At 41.3% G+C, this 23,105-nt stretch overlaps 2 protein-coding genes across 3 annotated transcripts in view; one reads left to right on the plus strand and one right to left on the minus strand.

Annotated features, from left to right (window-relative positions):
* The window catches only part of ERP44 (endoplasmic reticulum protein 44), a 55,693-nt gene extending 39,896 nt beyond the window's left edge, over window positions 1–15,797 (plus strand). Inside the window, exons 9-12 of the mRNA XM_042869664.1 lie at window positions 244–355; window positions 792–933; window positions 3,861–3,963; window positions 6,399–15,797. Of these exons, the coding sequence (XP_042725598.1) occupies window positions 244–355; window positions 792–933; window positions 3,861–3,963; window positions 6,399–6,500 (459 nt within the window). The 3' untranslated portion in view covers window positions 6,501–15,797. The remainder of the gene's footprint in view (window positions 1–243; window positions 356–791; window positions 934–3,860; window positions 3,964–6,398) is intronic.
* The window catches only part of STX17 (syntaxin 17), a 32,792-nt gene continuing 18,441 nt past the window's right edge, over window positions 8,755–23,105 (minus strand). For both annotated transcript variants that reach the window (XM_042869665.1, XM_042869666.1), the window contains exons 4-8: window positions 19,730–19,949; window positions 14,448–14,566; window positions 14,309–14,359; window positions 12,145–12,231; window positions 8,755–11,444 (exon numbers count right to left, since the gene is read on the minus strand). In XM_042869665.1, the coding sequence (XP_042725599.1) occupies window positions 11,205–11,444; window positions 12,145–12,231; window positions 14,309–14,359; window positions 14,448–14,566; window positions 19,730–19,949 (717 nt within the window). In that variant the 3' untranslated portion in view covers window positions 8,755–11,204. The remainder of the gene's footprint in view (window positions 11,445–12,144; window positions 12,232–14,308; window positions 14,360–14,447; window positions 14,567–19,729; window positions 19,950–23,105) is intronic.

Raw genomic sequence — 23,105 nt, forward strand, 5'->3', positions numbered from 1 at the left:
TTCCTGAAACGTTGGTAATGAAATACCGTTATCCTTAAACTGTTGCATGTGATAAGGGGAAGGAAACATGGTTAACTGTGTCAGTTGGGTGTCTTCGATGAAAGGTCAGCAGTTGATATCCTTAGTTATGTTGTTTCAGCTGTTTCTGAGGCAGGAATCTCAGCGGCTTTGAAAATTGCTGGAATCACTCAAGTGTCTTTAGGAAATGAAAGAAATGTAATATATCTTTTGTTTTCTGTGCAGGAACTGACAGAAGAAGGCCTTCCTTTCCTTATACTTTTCCACATGAAGGATGATTTGGAGAGCCTAGAGAAATTCCAACAGGAGGTTGCACGACAGTTAATAAGTGAAAAAGGTTTGTACCAACTTGTTACTGCTGGAACAGTTTTTATTTTTCCAGGTGAGCTCAATATAGAGTGAAAGCAAATGTCTGAGTCCTAGATTTGTGTTTGTTTTTTTTTTACTTCTTGACAGTGAAGATTGACCCCTCTAGAAAGGATTAAAATAGAAACATAAAGTGTTAATAGATAACTATTTAAGAAAGCCTTCTTATCTAGATGATTTCCAACAGTTTGAGGGGACTTCAAACAAACTTCAGTTTGTATTGTGGCCAAAGCTACTTTCAGGTAATTTGTTATTTCAGCGTGCCTTGTTATTTGAATCTGTTTTCAAGTTTTGCATGATGTATTTATCTAATGTCTCTACCTGTGAACTATTTATGGAATTATATAGAGTTTTAGGATAATAAAAAAAAATCTTAATGTGGACTTTTGTCTGCTCACAATTTTAAGGTACAATAAACTTCCTCCATGCTGACTGTGACAAATTCAGGCACCCGCTCCTCCACATTCAGAAGACTCCCACAGACTGTCCGGTTATTGCCATTGACAGCTTCAGGCACATGTATGTCTTTCCAGACTTCAGCGACCTGTCGTAAGTATTTTTTTTTTTTGTTTTGAGTTCGTGTTGAGAACAAAGGAAATCATGCTATATTTTAGACAGGATCACAATAGGAAGATGAGTAAATATGGAATAGGTAACAGCGCCTGCGCATAATTCAGTGTGAGAGTCCTAAAGTGGTATGAATCCCTAGTGCAAGAAGGACATGGAGCTCATGGAGTGGGTCCACAGGAGGGCCACAAAGATGATCTGGAGAGCTCTCCTATGAGGAAATGTTGAGGGAACTGGGCTTGTTTAGCTTGGAAAAGAGAAGGCTCCAGGGAAACCTCATTGTGGCCTTTCAGTACTTGAAGGATATGACTGTTGACAAGGGTGGATAGTGATAGGACAAGGGGGAATGGTTTTAAACTGAGACAGGGGAGGTTTAGGTTAGATATTAGGAGGAAGTTTTTCACACAGAGCTGGAACAGGTTGCCCAAGGATGTTGTGGATGCCCCATCCCTGGAGGCATTCAAGGCCAGGCTGGATGTGGCTCTGGGCAGCCTGGTCTGCTGGTTGGTGACCCTGAACATAGCAGGGGGGTTGAAACTCGATGATCATTGTGGTCCTTTTCAACCCAAGTCATTCTATGATTCTATGAATGGTGAAGTATTAATGTAAATGGAGTTCATTGCATTGTTCTAGAAGAGGATCTCATGCTGGATGCTGCTATTCTTTCAAAGTTTTGCTATTTTCCTTAGTAGTTAAGTATTTAGAGCCTGACGTGGTATCTGCAGTGCTGCTCTTTATGTAGCTATTAACTTTAAAAGTTTTAACACACATAGCATCTAAACACCACTTTGATAATTCCTCGTTACGTCAGCCCATCCTTTCGTAATGCACTGCCTTGAAAGCAGCCATAGGAAGCACGTACTTAGTTTCCTGGGCTCAGCTGAGGAGTGAAGGTGGGTACATTCTACCTTCAGGGACCTATAGGAGATCTTTGGGTGTTCTGTCTTTGTCTTCAGGTTGTGTGATAAACTCCATTTTCTGTCTCAAACGAGATAGCAAGCAGTGTATGTGCAGGTAAGCCTTGGGTAGGAATCTAAGCTTTGAGACTTCAGCTTTTGCCCACTCTTGCTTTTAAAAGCTCAGTGTATTTTTATTATAGATCACTTTGGTTGAAGCCAAAGATTCAAAGCTGATACTTAGCACACAAGGTGAACGTTCCAGCAGGCATTTTTCTACCTGAAATGTTTATGCTTGGAAGGAAGGTTTAGTTGCAGCTTCTCCCTGTAATTCTCCACAGGCTTCTTCTGGAAGTGTGGTCCATCAGTCTTATGGATGTGTAACAGTGCTTTTCAGACATCTAAAGCTATGCATGTTGAAATCCTGATTGTGACCATTTTCCCCCTTTGGTTCCTGAACATCAGTTCTTTTAAAAAAAAAAAGAGAGAGAGAGAAGTTGTGGAATATTTGCATTTTGAAGGCACTCTGTATTTTTAAAATACACTTTTAAAACACTCCTGAACACTTGCTTTTAAAACAGTCCTAAAATAAACCATGCTTAGTTTAGACTCTCATGTTGCCTGTTTTAAGCATCCTGTTTCTGGTGTCCAAATATTAATGTGTACTTTCCTTTCTTTTCCTTTCCAAACTGGCCCCAGACTTCCCCTTCCTGCCACCAACCAATAGTGTTTGGATACCCACAATTTCAGCACTGGCCCACCAGAAGATTTCTCTTTGACTTGTAGTGTTGCTGTCCTCTTTCAGGAGTTGCATGTTGAAGAACAGCTTTTTCAGAGGCAATTCAGACCATCTCCCAGTATTTTCTCCTCCTGCTTTGGCCACTTGGCCCTGTTCAGCTGGCAGTTGGAGGTGGTGACGGCGACTGTTCAGTGGGTCAGTTGTAGCTTTTCAGAGAGCTGGCTGAGCTACAAGGTGCTGAATGCCCTTGCTGCATTAAGAGGGGAGTTGCTGAAGGGGAATGCCTCCAGCGATGCGGTTGACCTTTGAGAGCCTAAAACATTCCAGGGGCCCAAGGAGCAGCAGTTCTGCTGTTTGAGCAGCTGGGCTGGAATGAGCATCCTTCTCTAAATCAGCACTAACTCCCAATCCTGTCTGGGAGGGGAGGAGGTCCCTCCAAGTATCACTGCACTACTAGTTGGTTACAGTTACCGGTGCTGCTGCTCAGATACCCTCTGACACAACATTACACTAATTCTTATCCATAGAATTTAAGGGTCATCTGGAGTGTTCCTGGTAGCAACCCCTCACCACGCTTTGTTCTGCTTTCGTAAATATAATCGTTGGTGTATTGAAGGATTCCTTACAATTCTGGCTCTATTCATTAATTATCTTTTGATTGTTTATATGATGATGCTCACATTAGCTTTTTTTTTTTAATCTCATCTTTAATGCTTATTAGATCAACTTGCTTTAAGCTTCTTAGTCTGTTTGACATCTCCCGAATAATTCTGGATGCTGCAGTTTAGCATACTTGCTGTGGGTGACAGTAGATGATCTCAGATTAGATTTAAATTGATATCCTCTTAGTGCTTATCTCTAGTGTACGTGCAGTTATTCAGGCAGTGGAGAGCCTTTCAAAGATGTTTTGTCAATATTGCTACCCAACTGTCATTTGTATCTGTAAACTGTGCATTTGGAGCCTGCTGTTCCCTCTTACATGATGGTTAGTGGAGAGCTGAAGTGAGTATACAATGAAGTTATTGGCTGGCACAGCTCTGTGGGAGTTATTGAAAAGATGAAATACTTGCTGTGTTCTCAAGAGACGGGAAAGAAAAAGAAGCTGGTAGGGATGCCTTAACCAACCACTTGCTTTCTGTCCTGTGCTAATCACTTAAAAGTAGGCATAGTGTGCCAGATGGACAGAAGTTGGCTACTCTAAGCAGTGCACTTTGTCTTCTGTGTTTGAACTTCACTTCTTATAAACATGTGGATGTTTGGTTCATTTGTTTCAGAGTTCCAGGTAAACTGAAGCAATTTGTACTAGACTTGCATTCTGGAAAACTGCATAGAGAGTTTCATCATGGCCCTGATCCAACTGATGTAGCACCTGGACAGGTAAGGTTACAGAAAATACACTTAATTTGGCCATTTAATAAAGACTTTTTTCCCCTCCTTATTATAGGTGTACTTCTTAATGCTTATATGCTTTTAACTCCGGTTGCCTAAAAGAGCAGAAGTTGTTTCTATTTTGCTGTTTAACCAAAACTGCTTTTGGTTAAAGGGAGGGAGAATGTTAGGGGGAAACAGGCTCCTATTTGCCTTGTATAATGAAAGAATGTAAGAGTAGCTGTTATCTCCACTGAAAAGTTTTGGGTTAGATGGTTGCTCTGAGCTCATAAGCTGCTCTTATTTCAGTGGGGAAAACTGATTTTATATATAGCTGTAGAAGTAAAATAGATCACTGTTGCTCTTACAACACACTGAGGGAATGCTTCTAAAGGGAAACATCCGTTGACTGTTTTAATTATTTACTTGTGGTCACCAGTTCAAGCAGGAGGCAGATTATTAGAGCGTCAGTGAAAGACTGATAAGCAGCAGTAGGGATTATTACTTTTATTAATGCAGTTAAAAAGCAGCATTAATGGTGCTCACACTGCATTTGTCAGTTCAGATTCCTGTTGGTTCTGCTCAAAGACTATTATACTCTGTATTTATGTGCATGGCAGTCATTCTTGGGATCTTTTCAGGAAGAAAAAGGAAAAGGATCTAGCAGATCTTTCTCCAGATACCTCATTGTTTAGTTCAGCCTAGCAGGAGGCAGCAAAGAAAGGATGTGGTTACCAGCCCTGATTCCCTCTGCTCAGCCCCATCCGTCTGTGTCTCAGCCTTGTATCTTCATGATACACCCTTCTGCTCATATGCTTGGGGAAGAGTGTAAGTACAGGTCTGTCAGGCAACCTTCTCAATACTTCAGGCCCTGTCTAAAGACACATTTGTTTTTGGATACTGCTTTTGACTTAAATGGTTTATTTTCTAGGGCTTAAGGTGCTGTATTGGTCTCAGAGGACCCTTGCCTCGTATTAGAGAGCCTTGGGCTATCCCAGCACCCATAGGTCAGAGATTGTTAAGGCCCCTTATCCTGGATATCTGTAGGGTAGAGTAAGGATGGCTCCATGCTAAAGATGTTGAGCACAGCCTCCTGTTGCTCTGCTCAAAGTTAATAGAATGAAAAGCAGAAAAGCCCCGGAGGAGGGGCAGGGCAGTAACATATAATGCAGGAGCGGAGGCTGGACCAGCAGCTGCAAAAGCCTGCAGATGGTTGAGCTGGGAACTGCTCCCAGTACTCTCCAGCCAGGTTGTGAGCGGCTGGGCTCGCAGCAGAACTGGATGTTAAGGTCAGGGTTGTCTCTGATGCTGGAATACGCTGAACTCCTTCCTGTGCCAACACTCCACTCCATGCACAGGTTGCTCAAGTAAACTCAAACTGGCATCGGGTCTTCTTTAGAGAAACAGCACTGAGGCTTGTGAGCAGTGCTGGTATCAGTGCCAGGTAGGGCAGCGTAAGGCTCTGTGAGCAGAGGATACTCATATCTGCAGCCATTGGGAAGGAGCAAGTTGGCTGTGCTGTGCAACAGGAGGCAGGAGGGGTTGCCTTGGGCAGGGTGGGGATGAGTGACTGCTTCTGAATGTTATGATGACTGACTGTTTAAACACGAAGGCTGAATTTTTCCCCTGTTAGTTCCTTTAGCTAGTAACTCCCTGTATTTCTCAAGAATTCAATGAGCAACTTGAATTCAGGTCAGTGGGAGGAAAGGCAGATGTGGTTGAGTGGAACTGGAGACTGAGGCAATCAGCTTAGGGCTGGGCATACTTGGAAGCAACTGCAGTGTGTTGGAAGCTTGGCCAGGGTGAAAGGAAACCTGCTAATTTGCTGAGTTCTGCTGCATATCTAGGCCAGGCTCACTGTGTGGAGCTGCGGACTAGCTTGTCTCCTTTCTCCCTTGAAAAATGCACCCAAAATCCAGTGTTCTTCATTTGTTTCCTTTCTCATCTGTGTATAGTATCCTGCCAGCACATGGAAGATGTGCAAGCCTGTGCAGTGGAAATACTGGACATAAATTAAACTGGAGGCTGCTGTCCCGTGTCATTGGTGTCCCTTGAGTTGCATGTATTTCTTTTAGTTTTTATAGGAAATTAATTTTAAAGTATTTTGGCAGCAATTGCACTTTTGCCCTGGTGTCTCAAAAATGAACACACAAAGCACAGCACCTTCAAATTTGGCAAGTGGTGGACACTCAAGTCTGCAGTAGGGTGCATTCAAAATACTATTAAATCACGTAGAAACTTACAGGCTGACCTTTTCAGCTCTGCTTACAGAAGGAATGTCCTCAACTGAAGGTACTTAATTTGTGTCCAGGTGTTTATTCACCTGCTTGGGCCTTTCCATTTCCAATGAAAGCTGGCTGGTTGTGCACACCCATCATTGTGTAGTGGAGGGGACTGATGATCACAATGAATCTAACGTGCACTGCTACTGTTCTGTTTTTCAGCCAATTCAGGATGTAGCCAGCAGCCCGCCAGAGAGCTCCTTCCAGAAACTGGCACCCAGTGAACATAGGTACACCTTATTGAGGGAAAAAGATGAACTTTAAAAACTTGAAATAATCTTGCAAGCCTTTCAGACAGCAGCATTGACTTCCGTGTGGTGGAAATAGTAAACCTATATTTTCATAATTCTACGTGTATTTTTATTTTGAATAAACTGAAAAATAATTTTTTTCTTCCCCAGGCTTGTAAATAAATTGATTTGGTGGGTCCTTCTGTACAGCATCTTTCCAACAGTACGTTCTTAACGCTCTAGTAAAATGCCAGAGACCCATCCAGACACTTGATGTAACAATTCTGTAAAACTTTTATAATCCAAATGAAGGTATCCCTGCCAGAGACATGCTGTTAACTTGCACTATCCCATTCAATAGGATTTTGGGGTTGTTTTCTGTGTAATCTTGGTAGTATGTGCTTTCTGTTCTTCATGTGAACAGCTCTCCTGGTAATCTATTTCTTTGTCACATTTTTCTCCAACTTGAGAGGGTCTTCTATTCTGGATACTTGGGAGGGGAATAAATTAAAGTTTTACAGAATCTTGTGTGGTGCTTTACTGGGTCTAAATGTTTAAGCAGTTCTGATTATTAAAATACTAAGTGAGGAAAGGTGAAGTTGTAATGGTAATGGCTGTATTTTGCATGGTAGGGCTGTACAGGCCAGCTCGTTTGCTGGAATGATGGTATGTTACACAGTTGTGTTAAAACAACACCAGTGTTAGAGACACTTCAGAGCAGAAGAGGAGTAGGGCAGACACAGCACCATGACTATGCAAGCGTTAGCATTCTAAATTGTGATACTCTTGTATGGCTTTTCCCTCATTGGTTGCACACTCTGAATTTTGCTCTGAAGAAGGAACTGTTATCCTTGTGGGCTTTTCTGTTGTGTCTAATACATAATACTTATCTCAACAAATGTAAAAGCTGCTTGGTGAGGTGAACATAAAGAAACAGTAAGATGCGAAAAACACCTGTTAGTTCAGGGGGCATGGCTGGAGACTAATTAGTTCTCATTTGCACAGCACATGCTGTGAGCATCCGAGTCTGTGACTTGGGGCACCAAAGAGGCAAGCTGCTTCTCTGGGCGTGTGGTTCTCAGTGGGTTCCTATTTACTTCAGTGAGTGCCCCAACTTCTGCAGTTCACTACTCAGGATTCCTTTTCCTCTCAGGTCAGCTCCTCAGGTATGTGACAGAAGAGTGATGTGGGGCTGTGCAGCTGTGCAAGCACTGCTCCCAGCAGAGTCTGCTCAGTCAAGCACCTGCATCCACAGCCACCTGCAGAGGACACAGTTTAGTGCTCTCAGCACTAAGCTGCAGCTAACTGAGCAGATGCAGAACTGGTAGCTCACTGCAAGACTGTTCTGAAGTTGGTGGGTTTCTTCTCTTGTGGCTTTTTTGGTTTTTTTTTATCTGTTTTGTGATTCTGGAGTTTACAAAGTTTCAGAAAGCCGGGTCTTCTGTTTAATAGCAAGTCAAGCATTTTTAGCAGCTATCATGCCACCTTCAGCTTGAATCCAAAGCTATCATCAGGGTAGTTTTTAAGGCTGGAGTTCTTGCATGGTGCCTATGGGGCTCATCTTATGACATTTGGTGGGTGACATTTGAATTTCTCTTGCTGGAGAGAGATAGAGCCTCATTCTATGTCCAGTGATCCAATGGCTTTTCCTGTGAAAATCAGATATGCCAGCCCACATCCAGCCCCCTTTGTTATGCTGTGTTTGCTCTTCTGAGCAAGGACTTGTTCCAGGAGCTCTGGACAATTCCTGCACAGTGTGCCAGTTAGTTGACAGGTGCGTGCTGAAGTCACATCATCGTGTGTTTGCTGGAGTAGGACCTGATTCTCCTGGGTTCTTGGTGATCATGGGCACAGATGTGTGAACTTTTAAGTGGTTTTTTTCTATTTGCAAGCAGTGTTGAACAGCAGAAGTCTAGTTACGCCTAACACAACAGTCAGCAGCAGCTGAGCTCTTGAAGTATCATAAGATACAAAGAATTTACCTCAGTAGAGCAGTAAGGTGTTTAAACTCTGATAAACTCTGATCTACAACATTGGTTTCAGCCCCTTAGTGCTTGGCAAACCGCTCCCCAAGGCTCTCCTGGGAAGCTATCAAACAACAGGAGCATTATCCCCACACAGAACAAAAATGTTCCAAACTCACATTGATCTCAAAGCAGTTGGTTTGAAGTACCAGATCTGCACCAGTTCTTAAAATGCCTGGAATGCTTTGGGAACTTGTGTTGATTTCAGTCAATGTTCATATTTTACAGTGGAAGTATGTAGTTTAGTAACTCAATACAGGATTCTTTAGTGTTAATAATAATTTTAATAACAGATTTATTGAAGGACTGAACTTTTTGATGTCAAAAAGGGAATAAAATCTGACATTCTAAATCAGTTCTATGCAGATGAGCAAAAACTTTGGTTTGGTCAGGAAGCATTATGTATAGCTTACATATCTTCTAACCAATCTGCTTACCAATCTGAATGCAGTGTACTTACTCAGGTGCCTGTATTTTTTTTGCTCGTGTACGTAACTCATCTATTTAAAAAATAAAATAAAATCATAGCTTAAGTAATAGCCCCCCACATTTAGTGTGTGCACAGTTTGAAATTGCTTCCTTAAAGCCTCAAGGAAGAACAGTCCTTGTGTGAGATGCTTTATGAAGAGAGTATGGGGGAAGCTGACCCTGGCTGAGCAGTGGCAGAAGTTCCTTTTGGTGGTGTGGATTGTCCCAGCCTTAGGGGGAGCGAGGAGGTCCTGCGGTGTCTGCTGCCATTTAATGCATGGGGCTCAGAATCAGATAGTAGGAAAGCAGATCCAGCCACAGTTTCCACTTAAGCACTTCTTCCTTGGTTTCTTTCTTTATATGTAGAAATCACCAGTCACTGGAATTAACAGCCTTCACAGGGAGCTGTTACAAACTCATTAGATATATTTACATCCAAAGTAGGTGCATTTAAAGAAGTTTTTTGCATGACAGGAGGAAACGCGCTGAATTACTCGGCTCGCATTTCCCACTCCTGCTGATTTTACAGACGTAGGCACTGTGGCTTCAGCACACGCAGTGTTGACAATGTTCATGATTACTTGTGAGAACTGTTCTCGTACACGTTGCTTCCCTAAGCCTCAGCCCTACTTAAAACAGATGCGTTGCTCTGGCTGATAGCAATTCCAATCACACTGTAAAAGTAGTATGGAAGAACTGTTCAGAAAAAGATGCTTGTGCTGTAATTAACAGTTGCTTACTGTGTCTCTAGGCACAAAAACCTATCATCTGTCATTAGCAGATGGTTCTTTTCATGGTTAACAAAAGGGAGCTCTCTGTATGTAGGTTGCTTCTGTATCCAGCATTCCCTGCTAGGGAGCCTGAGAGCAAAGGTGTGTGACTATTAGAACCGGACTGGACTAATCCCACAGAGCTCAGGAGGAGCTGAACAATGTAAAACTTAAAGCAGCAGCCCCCCAGCTCCAACTTCTGTTCCCCCAACCAGCAGCAGCAATAGTGTGGGAACCATTCTCAAAAGATGGAGGTAGGACTACATGCATAACAGTAAGACGATGCAAAACTAAAAGCATTAGCACTCTGGTGTGCAACAGCAGAGGTTACAGAAGCAAATGGCTTCTGAAGCACTGAAATCAGGAAGGCAGAATATTTCTGTAAAAAGCTAGAGGAAGTCCTAACAACACGCCCCAAAATCTCCACTGAAAAGGCCCAGAGGCAGCCATACAGGGGGAACAGAGCACAAGTCTCAGTGCTGCCCCACTGAACACATTTCTCACCAGGACTTGCTGCTTCTCCATCCACCCTTGGTATAAAAGATACCCACCCTTGAATAAAGGCCATGGAGGAAGCACACCTCCAGCGAAGCTCTCCCTCTATGGCACTGCTGGTGCCAGGACAGGAGAAGCGAGGGCAGCAGCTGGCCCTGAGCACTCCTAAAGGCAGCTGAGGCTCCTGGCTCAGAGTGCTGGAGTTTGGCACTTCATTCTGAGCAACGTTCTTGAGACAAGGAGCTGAAGAGCCAGGGAAAATGACTCTTTCCCCCAGGGCTGCTTCTTAGGCTATTTAAGTCTTAACTATGGTTTGAATAACTGAGGAGTACACAAAATAAAATAAATAAAAGATGCTGATCTGAGCTGGCTGATGCAGACAGATGCTGGATATACATATGTTTTTCCACATTACTCACCCGGTGTTTTAACCTTACTCTATGGAAAACAGTGCTTCCCTGTGTCCTGGTGGTATACACAGGAGGAGTTTGGGAATCCAGATAACGGAGAGGAGATTTTAAAGTGCCCTGAACATGAAGGATAGATGGGAGCTTATTTTCCTGCCTCAGGAGGACAGGAGTTTAGAATAATATACAACAATTACTATAATAATATAATACAAGCTCTGGCTTCTGGGGAGGGTGTTCATGAGAAAGCACTAGTTTTCTAAATCTCTTTATCTGAAAAGTATTTTGTGCAAATTTGGCTTGAAGCACCTGTCACCCGTCAGCTGTTCACATATCTCCTTTAAGAATTTTATCATTAAAAGTTACCCTATAGTTCTTAAGAGTTAAAAGATTGAAAGTCACTTATCACATCTGAAAACAGAAAGCTCCAAAATTCTGACATTACTGTTTCACCCTTCCCACGTAACTGTACTGCTGCAGAATTCACACCTCAGCCTCAAATCTAAAGCAGGAGGCTGCAAGTCTGTCATTAGCACAGCTACTGTACTTCTGTTCCTCCTAATAAGTCTATACTTCAGCTGGATTTTTTGGCACTTTGGCAAGAAAGCTCTGGACAGCTGCAAGAGACCAGCTCGATCTGTTTCTGTTTTCTTCTTTGTATCAGTTTTCCACCTGTGAAACCCAAAATCCCACCACCAAGTGCAGCTGCAATTCCTGCCACTTTGAAGCCTGCAAGGAGACCAATAGGACCCCCCACCACTCCTCCAATGACTGCACCTGCCACGGGCAGAGCTGCCAGCTTGTATTTTGCAGCCTAGAAAGAGAAAAAAAGAAAAAGGGTTAGAACCCTTTCCTGTTGTGAGGTGTGTTTCTCTTCTCATTGCTCTTGGCAATGATTTGAACGCTCAGCAATAAATACACTTGAGAAATCAGTACTAGGAAAAAAGATGCTCTGCTACCCACGTGTATGAATCCCAAACAATTGAAAACTGAGCTCTCTCACGTATGCAGCTCGGAGACAGATCTTCTACACGCTACTGGCTGACTATACACACTATTTATGACTTTGTCTCCATCACTGAATCAAGTGAGAAACAGAAAATGCTCAGACTTCAATAGCGTGCCTGAATCCAGACGTGTGGCTTATTAGCAGCTCTCGCTGACATCACGTCCATTGGAGCTGCATGCCCCTGTTGCTCTGTTGCTTCACGCTCATCTGATTCCTGTGAGCCAATGGCTGAATGCTCACATCTTTGCGGGTACACCGAAGTAGCATTAAAGTATCACATAATGTGATTTGAAGAAACAAAAAAAGTATTTTCTAGTAGCCTGGGTGCGATAGAAAATTACAAGAGAGATTGATTTTTTTTCCCTTTGCTACCTGTGGGTCATTTCTTCCTTATTTCCTTAATTGCTGGCTCCCTCAGCATTAAAGACGGCGGATCAATGGGGTTAATACAGAGTTTGCTGGGAAGCAGAGTACCATTGATCCAGCAGCAGGAGCAGATCCCTACCTTCGCCAGGTTTTTGGTTCCCTCCTCTGTATTCGCAGCAGCACTGTTGACGTGGTCTTCAATCCTGTCAATCTTCTCCTGCTGAGACTAGATGCAAAGGAATTATGAGTGAGGGAACCTGCTGGGAAGCAGCGGTGAGCCAATACACACCATTTTAATGCCTGTAATCAGGGCCCCACAGCTGCTTTCATCTGCCACACACTGCAGCCATGCAGCCTTAATGGTGGTTCATTAATGGGATCTGATAAACTGCGCTGAAATTACAAACTTACTTAAAAAAAAGCTTATTAGTTGACAGTTAATATGGTGGGGAATATTACACAATGCGTTGCTACTGTTAGAGAAAACAACCCGTAACATATGATTTCTAAATCTTCTCTGTGAATAGATGAGCTTGCACTTCAAAGGGGAAAACAATCCAAACTAGCATTTCTGTTTCCTGCTGAGCTTCATGTTCAAAAAAAGGTCTATAAAAAGCATTTATCAGTACCAACTGCAACATACAAAGTTGTGCCAAGAAATCTAAATAGAAGTACTTAATTAGGATATTATAAAACACTGACTAGCCTGGTCTGGTATTAAATGTGGAGGTTGGTGGCCCTGCCTGTGGTGAGGGGCTTGGAGATTCATGATCCTTGAGGTCTCTTCCAACCTGGGCCACTCTGTGGTTCTGGCTGTGATTTCCACTTCACAAATACAACAGTGACAACTGAAATATACTTGCTACTGCTTTACCTTTCATTGTTCTCTGATTTAAAAGATTTAAAAGAAGCATTCCATCCTTTGTCAGAATGCAGTAAGATTCCCCTGCAGTCTCTCAGAGAACACTGGAGCAGCAGACAGAGAGGACAGAGAGAGGGTTTTGTTCTTATTGATCTCTATGGTTCTTAGGCTATTTCATGCCTCAGATGGCTGACGGCCTCCTTAAGTACAAGGCATCACAACTTTGTCCTCTTTCAGACTCAGAAAATGCTGAGTCCAGCTGTGGTACCTTCATCTACAATCTACCGAAGGCCACTGAACACTTCTGACTCTTGTCTAATGTCTAATGATGGTTATGTGTAAAATCCAGTCCTGGGAACAGGAACCCCTCCTTTCTAAAGTCCCTTTCCAGTTCAACAAATCTCAGTGAAGCAGCACAGAGTCTAGAGAAAGAACAAAAGCTCTTTCATCTATCCCAAGCAGCTCAACAGCAAGGGGATCAGATTAAACAATCCTTGTGGCAGTTGAGAACGGTGGGTTGAAACTCCCAGTGGCAAAGGAAGAATTAAACATTGGGAACTAAGTGTGGCTGATAAAAGATGCCACATTTATAAGTAAAGAAAGAGCATGATGGAGATGAGGGAAGCTTCAGACTCTTCCTAGTACTCCTGGTTAAGAGATTAAAGTACCTGAAAGATGCCCAACCTGTGCAGTGAAGTCTATAGCCACTGTTACCCTTGGAAACTATAAGAATGAATGGGATCTGGCTACAAGTCTGAAGTCAGCACTGCAGAGCTGCTTCTAAGGCTCCTCAGGTGACAAAGGGCATTGGCTACAACATCAGGAATTGCTTAGGAGCAACTAGCAGCACTAGTTGTTGATATGAAAAAATACTGCCTCCTCAGAAATCTACCTTGCCAGGACCTGAACCAATAGGAACAGAAGAGGAACAAACAACAGTCCTCTTCTGTTACTACATGAAAACCAGAAGAAAGCTTTCTAATTTAGTGCTAGATAATTCAACATAAATGTAATAATGATATCCATCACCCATGACTTTGGAAAGTATCAAACGTACCAATCATCTGAAACCAGAGGAGTATTTACTATAGGTGCCATGTAGCACAGTCAGGACTTCTACGTGGGCATCTTGGCTAACTGTGGGGAAATACACTGCCTCCATTCAATGGGGAACATCTTCCTGAAGTTCCCAACATATCTATCATTTCATAACCTTAATTTATTTAACACCTGACTGAATACATTCTGTTAATGTGATTCTGCTATTCTTGTTGTTGTTATTATGTTGTGGCTGTGTTGCTGTTATTAAGTGGCAACTAGCTCAGTCTGCACTCAGATTACAGGCAGGAGAACTGCTCTCCTTTTTTCCCCAGCCGGGTGTTATCCCCACTCACCCTCATTTTTGAAAGCTTCTAATACGGAATGCAGAATTCATACTTACACTGACTAACACAGAAAAGTCAGTCACCAACTGGCTGAGCTGAATCAAGTCCTGAAAAAAAAAAAAAAAAAAAAAAAGTTATTCTGTAACTTGTTAAAAGCAAGAATACCAACAGGATAGTAAGGGAGTCCCAGCATACCTCTTCTAACGTCTCCCAGGACTCAGCTGCATTTTCATTCTGAGGTATCTCAGGAAGGGGAGAACACATCTGGATTAAACTTTGAGACCCATCATTTGTTTCTGCGTTGTATGAAGTTTCTGAATGAAAAAAGCATGATGTTTATAAATAAACACAATGGATCAGATTGCAGGTGACATGCAAAATTTCTCACTCTCGATGTTTCTCATGGATAAATTGATATTTAAAATAATTCAAGGCGAGGAACAGCCCCAGTAACTACCACACAGGCAAAAGTCCTACTCACAGCACTACACAACTTCCTAAAAGGAAGTTATTGCCAAAGAAACAGGCTCATTTCTAACAGTGCACTTTCACTGTCAGTTCTGAGCACGATGAGAAACTTACACTCCTGAAGTTAGGGCCAGTCCATCAATTTCCTATTAGCTGAGCTTTAAAAATTTGCAGCAGAAAATTGAGCTTGGGACAAAGCCTTCATTTACACGTGATATCTACACACTGCACTTCCAAAGCTGGTCATATATTTTATTATTGTTCTACCACATCTGGCTTTCAGCCGTTACAGCCTTGGAGTAGCTAGAGAAAAATTCTGAAGTAAAAGCAATGAAAACCAAGTACCGTGCTGCCAAACACGTAGTGCTCTGTCCCACTGGTAAAGGTACTCTGATGATGGCAAATATTTAAAGCTCAGCAGGGTAAAGGAGATGTTCTTGAGCATCTTCCTTTCTAAACCGTCTGTGCTGAGTATGAAAGACAGCAGGACAAATTATTGAGGAAAAAATGTGGAAGGAGTGACAGCCAGGTGGCATGGTGGAAAGCAGATACATTTAACACATACACGCATATCTTCTCCAGCCCAAAACCTTGAGCCATTATGGCTGTAATGGACAAGTGCCTAACTATGGATGGCTAATTCAGTGCTAGTTAAGAACAGCAGCAGCAAGTTGGAATCTGTTGTAAGGATTAAGTAACAGCTTGGGAGTGTGAAAAGCAGGCTGGAGAACTTATGTATCTCAACACAGTGCAAAGACCATGCTAATTTAGTAAGATTTCTGAAAGATGGCTACTTTAGCAGCACACTGGTGTTTATTCCTTAGGAGGGTGGAAAGCTTAATATGGGGAAGACTGGAGAGCTATTTCTAACAATGCTGTAGTGTAAATATTACATTAAAGTCTTTGAAGGAAGCAATGAATGTGCCAAGGTACTGAAACAATATTATATAACTGTTACTGCAACTGATACGAACAATGAAAAATGAATAAAAATAACCTTTCTCAATAAAAATTGAGTAATAAAGCATGCTAATACATGGAATTAATTTAAGATAAAATAAAAACAATACATTTTTATAACGTGTCCATTTTTCAACATTTTTATCCCAGCATCTCAGAAGACAGCAAGCACCAAATCTTACTACTCTCAGATCAATACAATTCTAACATCAGTGAAGCCGACAGTCAGCCATAATTCCTAAGCATGCAGAGAAGCAGTGCAACAATGGTGGACTAAGTTGTATTTCAGGCCTGTTTTTTAATTACTTCTATCCCTTTTCCTTTCAAACTCCAGATGAGGAAGGCACTTTATTATCATCACCTACTCTTCCAAAATATATTTTTGATCTGTAACATCAGATTTATTAGAACCACAGAACATCTCATGTCGGCTGGGACCCACAAGGATCAAGTCCAGATTCTGGCTCCACACAGCACCACCCCAAATCAAACCTTGTGTCTGAAAGTGTCCAGACGCTCCATGAACTGCAGCCCTCGGGGCCGTGCCCACAGCCCTGTGCAGCCCGTTCCATGCCCACCGCCCTGTGCTGCAGACCCTTACCCTGACCCCCAGCTGCCCTCCCCTGACGCAGCTCCATGCCGTTCCCTGTCGCTGTCACACAGAGCAGAGCTCAGCGCTGCCCCTCCGCTCCCTGTGAGGAGCTGCAGCCGCCATCAGGCCTCCCCTCAGCTCCTCTGCTCTGCGCTGAGCCAACACAGGGACCTCAGCCGCTCTTCACACATCTCCATAGTGCTCCTTTGGACATCCTAACAGTTCTGTTCCCTTTCATATTGCAGCACTGGGAGCTGCACAGGCAGCTGGAAGTGAGGCAGCACAGCACAGAGCAGAGTAGGACACCCCTTCTCCTGTCCTGGTGGCAGTGCTGGGCCTGGGGCATCCTGGGGCTCTGCTGGCTCCTTTCATGGGGTGCTTTAAGTGCAGCATAGCTTGCTGGTCTTAACGTTAAACACTCCATTCTCAAACAGTCCTTTTCTTAGTACAGTTTATCCTGTATCAAAATGTATGCATTTTTTGGACAAACCAATTTTCCTGAATATTCTGACACCTGATATTGGTTTTCAGCATTTGATCCCATTCCAATCCCTCAAGACCCTATTTCAAAACCCAGTTTCTTCTGCCAACTAATCGTATTCGAATCAGCCACGTGCATGCTCATTTGCTTGAAATTACATTATTCTTAATTCAAAAGTGGAAAAAAAACCTCTTTAAGCACATTTGCCTCCTTACAAATTACATTCCCTGCTCTAATCTGTCCTTCGTAACCCATGCTGACCTACTGCAGAAAAGCATGTCCCTCACAACACAGAAACGATGCTGAAGATTTGAGTGGCACAAAATCAAGAGAACTTACATTTTCAGTCAGTTTACATTGCTATTATTCTCTAACAGCTAAAAATTAGTGACATTAAAAATTCTCAATAAAATTCTTCCCTCGATTCCAAAACATAAGGTAAAGAATAACAACAATTAGGAAAAAAAAAAAGGGTAAGTCACATTTGGGCTGAAAATACAAGTAGGAAACTTCCTAGTTTATGTTTTATCAAGGCTAACCAATTCTAATAGAACTGAGAATGGAAATGACTCCACTGCTTCCAGCATTTACACAGAAATGCAGTAATACAAAATACCTCTGCAGACCTCACAGAGCAGCTTCGTACTTCATTACATTCAAGATAAAAATCTAATGCTCTGCAATATTCAATATGCTGGTTAAAAGATCTTAGTAATTTTTGGAGTAGAGTCTCACCTTTTGTTAATATTTGTTTAAAATGCAATTAAATTTCAGTTCTATTGGATCTGAGCTCAGGTGAAGGAATCACATCATTTCACTGACACACCTTCCAAATGGGCAATTTGAATTTGTAAACTCCTTGCTTCTCTACCAGATGGGAAGCAACATGCCACAGAGAATGGGCATACTGAAGCTTCTTTGATTAAGATCAGCAGCCAAGATTTCCTTTCAGGACTGCAGCCTCTAAGCACAAAGGAACAGGCAATACGCTGCATCCGTGTAGCAATTCAACAGAGCTGCTTTCACAGCAGTCAGGCAAACCATTAAAAAAAAAAAAAACCCTATATAATTAAATTTAGTTGTCTGCCTTACTGTATGTTTCACTTTAAATGGGATGAGCTATTTCTGTATTCCTGAGCTGACATATAGGAGTATGTCATTCCAGTAATGATTTTCTATCTTCCATCTCAATCTCTGCGATCAATTTCTTGTCTTTTTAAGGTGTGGTTATGCTCGGTCTCCATCGTAATTCAAAGGTATTTCAGATTAAAAAGCAGTCCTGATCTCTGGAATTACACTGCAGCTCTCACTTGCTATCCATGTAACTGTTAGAAAAGCAAAAGGCCCTTGCAAGAAAATAACCAAATGTACAGAGGACAACTGTGGAAAGTTACCAAGAAAAAAGGTGTTTTAAATGTTATTCTGATTGTAACACAGAAGAGGTCATAAGGAGCTTGAAAGTAATGGCTAATACAGATGAATGCCAGAGTTGTCTGTCCTAAATCTCAGAATAAGACCAAGGACAGCGAGCACCCCAAAAAAGAAGTATCAACAAATCCAGCAAACTGGTTAATAGAACCTATAGGAAAGAAACTCCAAAAGGTTAAAGGAATGCAGAAGAGCTAAATAAATGGTAGCAAGAAAGTTCCTGTGACTGCCATCAGAGAAAGACAAAGGAAGTATAAGTACGTGCATCGCAGGGTGAAGAAAGAAAACAGGATGACACAGAGCTACATACGTCAGTCTTTCCACAAAAAAAGCAGCTGTAATCTGACACTTGATGCAATTAATTTTAACAAGAAGGCAAATGATAAAGAAAACAGGTTCAAAATATTGAGATGTATTTGAAACCTGAAGTGTCTGATGAAAGTCACTCCAGATTATTTAAGAAGCAACCTTGGAAAACAGAAACATTTTTCTCTGTGTAGAGAGCATGAACAGTATCCCAGAGGACTGCAAGAGAACAAACTCAGTTATCTTCTTCTATTTGGAGAGGAAGGAGGATGCAGCAAATAGCCAGACTTTGACATCCACAATGATATTAGGATAAACTCCTGAACAATCAGCTCAGGAACATCTGAAAGCTAAAAGATGCTGAAAGTGTTGAATATAATCAAGAATCATATATGTCAGAAGCCAATCAAATCACTTTTTACTGGTCTGGCAAGAAGACATGAATTGCAGATTTGATACAACTTGTTTTTTGTAACACTTAGCAATGCTACTACACATTATGTTCTTTAAAGTCCATTTTTCTAAATCAACTTTTCTTTCTGTTAGACTTAGTTCCTTGCTAATTGCACTTGAAACCGTTCCTGTAGTTCTTTATACAGCAGCAAGAAGGGTCATGAAATAAAATGTGAGGGCAGGTTCTTCTACAATGCCATGGACTGAAAGCACACTGTTTTAAAGATGCATGAAATTGCCAAACAATTTTAAACAACACTGCTACTGAAGTAATAAATCTAATTACTATTATGTAGAAGGATATAACTGATAAAATCAACTTTCTCACAGATTAATAGTAGAGAATGCTGGCTAATGCCACAGCAGAGTAAGTATTTCCCCTGGAGGCAGAATGGTACAAGAGAATGAGAATCTATTTTGTGTAGAAAGGAAGGAAAAACAGCCAACATCTGACTCCTTGCGTGCTACAGTGCATTCGCAAAATCTTTAACTTAAATGGATTTATAATATTTTCTGCTTTTTGTCTGTTACCAAGATCAAACGCTAAAGAAAGAGGTATTCTCTTTCTCATGGAAGGCCACACCTACTCTCTTTCTAAGATACTCAACTACTTATCAAAACTCAGTAGTGGGTAATAAAAGCGTGGCACAGGGAAAGAAAATCCACTTCTGAATTAACAATTGTTATTCAACTGAAATCTCTTTAGTTTCTTTCATTTATATCTAGTCAAAAGTGCTGAATGGACACAACGATATAGATACAATAGATACAGACATGAAATTCTACTACCTCCTCCCACAGTTGCAGATCTGGTTAAGGAGGCATCTTCCTGTCCTTCTAGTTGCCTTTTAAGCTCTTCTGCAGATTCAGAATGGAGCTGCAGGAAGTGTTTTATGGCAGATGAAGCTTCATCTTTCACTGGATTTATCATCCGTTGCAGAACTGGGATGTCTTCCTGTCGGACTCGCAAACAAAGTTTTTCCATCTCTCTCATATTGGCTCGAAGTTGCTGTAACAATTTTAATATATTTAACACCTTCTGTGGCTAGGAAGTAACAGTCATTTGATCAATTACATTTTCTAAGCAATCACAAAAAGTGCCATTTCTAACTTTTCATAGACTAGGAGAAATAAAACCTCTAAAAGTCCCTACTTCAAAAGAACTTTTTTGTTCTTGGCCACCTCTCCTTTAGATCCATTCTTCTCTCCAGCCAGCACTCTTTGAATGCTTTTGATTCACTTAACAAAGACTCCTCCTAATGGAAAAAGTCACCCTATAAAACTCTGCAAAGAAGTCCTTGCTTCACATGCCACAACTTAAAGCCTGTCCGTTTTGAACGAATGGCCAATCTCCTACTCTTTGTAAGTCACCACTGTAAGTATTCTACTTCACTGAAACTACTTCTGAGTGCACTTCACTTGGAAGCACTACTAGATCATAACCAGTTTGTTACGTCTGTTGCATTTTTCATATTTTCTTACGCAACGTCACTCCATTTTCTAAAATAAAACAGAAATGGTGGCAGTAATTCCCTCTTCAATGGAATTTGGAGAAAAAACAACAGTTTGTGCACACAGTGCATGGAGTAGACGTACTGGTCAGAATCTTTCAGGAAGTGTCCTATCTTCTGTAACAGCAATTAAGCCATCGGCTCCAGAAGAGTGAGAACCGAGTATCAAGGAAGAGGTGGCACCTATTACCTCTTTCTGTAGTATCAGCCAACCACAAAACAAGGGAGAAATATTTATTTACGTCATCCCCATCAATATTTTTGTTTCCTTGTTGTCAACTTCATCCACTTCTCCAAGTTAAGAGTCAGGCCGCTTTTGTTTAGAGTTTCAACTAAGATATTTAAATGATGACAGAATGGTTTGGGTTGGAAGGGACCTTTAAGATCACCTAGTTCCAACCCCCTGCTATAGGCAGGGACACCTCCCTCTAGACCAGGTTGCTCAGAGCCCCATCCAGCCTGGCCTTTAATGCTTCCAGGGAGGGGGCATCCACAGCCTCACTGGGCAACCTGTTTCAGTGTCTCACCACCCTCACAGTAAAGAATTTCTTCCTGATGACTAGTCTAAATCTGCCCTCTTCCATTTTAAACCATTTCCCCTTGTCCTGTCACTACATGCCCTTATAAAAAGTCCCTCCCCAGCTTTCCTGTAGCCCCCTTCGGGCACTGGAAGGCTGCTTTAAGATACTTCTGGTGTCTTCTCAGACTGAAGAGCCCCAGCTCTCTCAGCCTGTCCTCGTATGGGAGGTGCTCCAGCCCTCTCATCATCTTCATGGCCCTCCTCTGGACCTGCTCCCACAACTCCATTTCCTTCTGGTGTTGGGGGTTCACAGTTCACCTAATTCACTTTGCAATTATTGACATTATTTTGGTATCTGTGACTGGTTTGGTCCTTTGCCAAAATATTTACATAGGTCGCATAAAGTCAAGATGCTACTAAATAAAGTGACTGCTTCTTAGAACCTGTGTTTTTATTGTTGCTGTTGTTTTTGTTTTTTAAATAATAAGCAACTGTGGTGATTAATGCACTTCAGGCTGCAATCATTTGTGATCCTCAGTTTTTCCAAATTATCATTTTTATTTTGTAAAGATATCTTTATGCACAAATGAGAAGAATTAGTAAGATACAGAAATATATCTAATTGCAAGGGTTTAAAGTGGACAGGAACTACTCTCAGCTAGCAAGAATAACCCGAACGCAGGCATCTCCTGTGACACAAATTTTTGTCTAGGGCAAAAATTTCATTGCTTAGGCATTTAAAATCTGGAAATGCATGCAACTTCTCTTTCTCTAAAAAATGAACAAAATAAATTGATAGCCCAAATTATACTACTCATTGTTTTAGGGTACAGTTTTTATGTTTTTGTTTTTGTTTTTTTTTTTTAAATAAGACTTCAATAAAAACTATATTTGTTGCATTACATTATAAGGAGATACAGTGATTTATATTATTCATTCCGCTATTTACCAACTGTTTTAAATATTCTTCTCATAGCAGAACAAAAGAATGGATTAACACCAGGGAGTGGTTAGGGAAATAAAGGCTCTTTTTTTCAATAACAGAAACCAGGTTCAGGCAATAATGCCTTAGGAAAGCAATCTTGCATACCTGAAAAAGCAGGAAGTAATTGGAACTTATTTTATTTATACACACCAGCAGAACTAACATTTTTAATGTGCTTGAAAAGAATAATAGAATTATAATTAGAGAAGGAAAATAATTCAACAACAAATTCAAGTAATGCTGTATGAGACACGTTAGGCAACCAAAGAACTATTGATTCATAAAAATCATTTGTCAAATTAATACGAGAATATTCTATTGTATGTTTAAATTAATACTATTACCAGTCAATTTAGGCTACATTATTTAAGATTAACCCTAGCTAGGTAAAAACAGTAATCAACAAAAAAAATAAATAGGGAGATGAATACAATAAATAATTTTGCAAGATATCAAGTAAAATTAGAAACATAGTGCAATAATTTTCTATATACATTCATCTTAATCTATCTCCTGTGGTCTCCCCAAGAGACTGAAAAAGGGAGAATGCTATCATTGTCACAGTCCACCACATGCCAAAATTCTCATTTTATAAAACCTTGGATGTAATGAATGTAATTTAAAAGACCAAATAGGACTATCTAGATGCAACATTTCATTATTTAGTTTGCAGGAACCATACACAGAGGACTGAGAGAAGGTGATCATGCTGTTCTGTTTCAGGAATAAAGATACTATCCTGACTTTGGCTTTAATGGAAACAGAAAATGGTAAGCCAAACAAAAACCTGTTGTTTAGCAGCCAAGCAGCCTGTAAGAAACAGTGTCAACAATGAGTTTGGTGTGAGTTAATAATGCTTCCAAGCAGCTTCTTAAAAAGGAAAGTTTCCCAGTTGGAATTAAGACGTATCTCTGTAATGGATCTACAGCACTGTAAGTACAGCTAGAGCAAATTACTAGTACAGCAAAAGCATGAGTATGATGAACAGAATGGCTTGGATTGGAAGGAGCCTTACAGACTGTCTTGTTCCAATCCCCAGCCATGGGCAGGGAAACCTCCCGCTAGATCAGATTGCTCAAAGCCCCATCCAGTCCGGCCTCGAACACTTTCAGGGATGAGGTATCCACAGCTTCTCTGAGTAGCTTGTGC

The sequence above is a fragment of the Lagopus leucura genome, unplaced genomic scaffold (genome assembly GCF_019238085.1).
Source record: "Lagopus leucura isolate 7727_CA_CO unplaced genomic scaffold, USGS_WTPT01 Super-Scaffold_100002, whole genome shotgun sequence".
Taxonomy (NCBI): domain Eukaryota; kingdom Metazoa; phylum Chordata; class Aves; order Galliformes; family Phasianidae; genus Lagopus; species Lagopus leucura.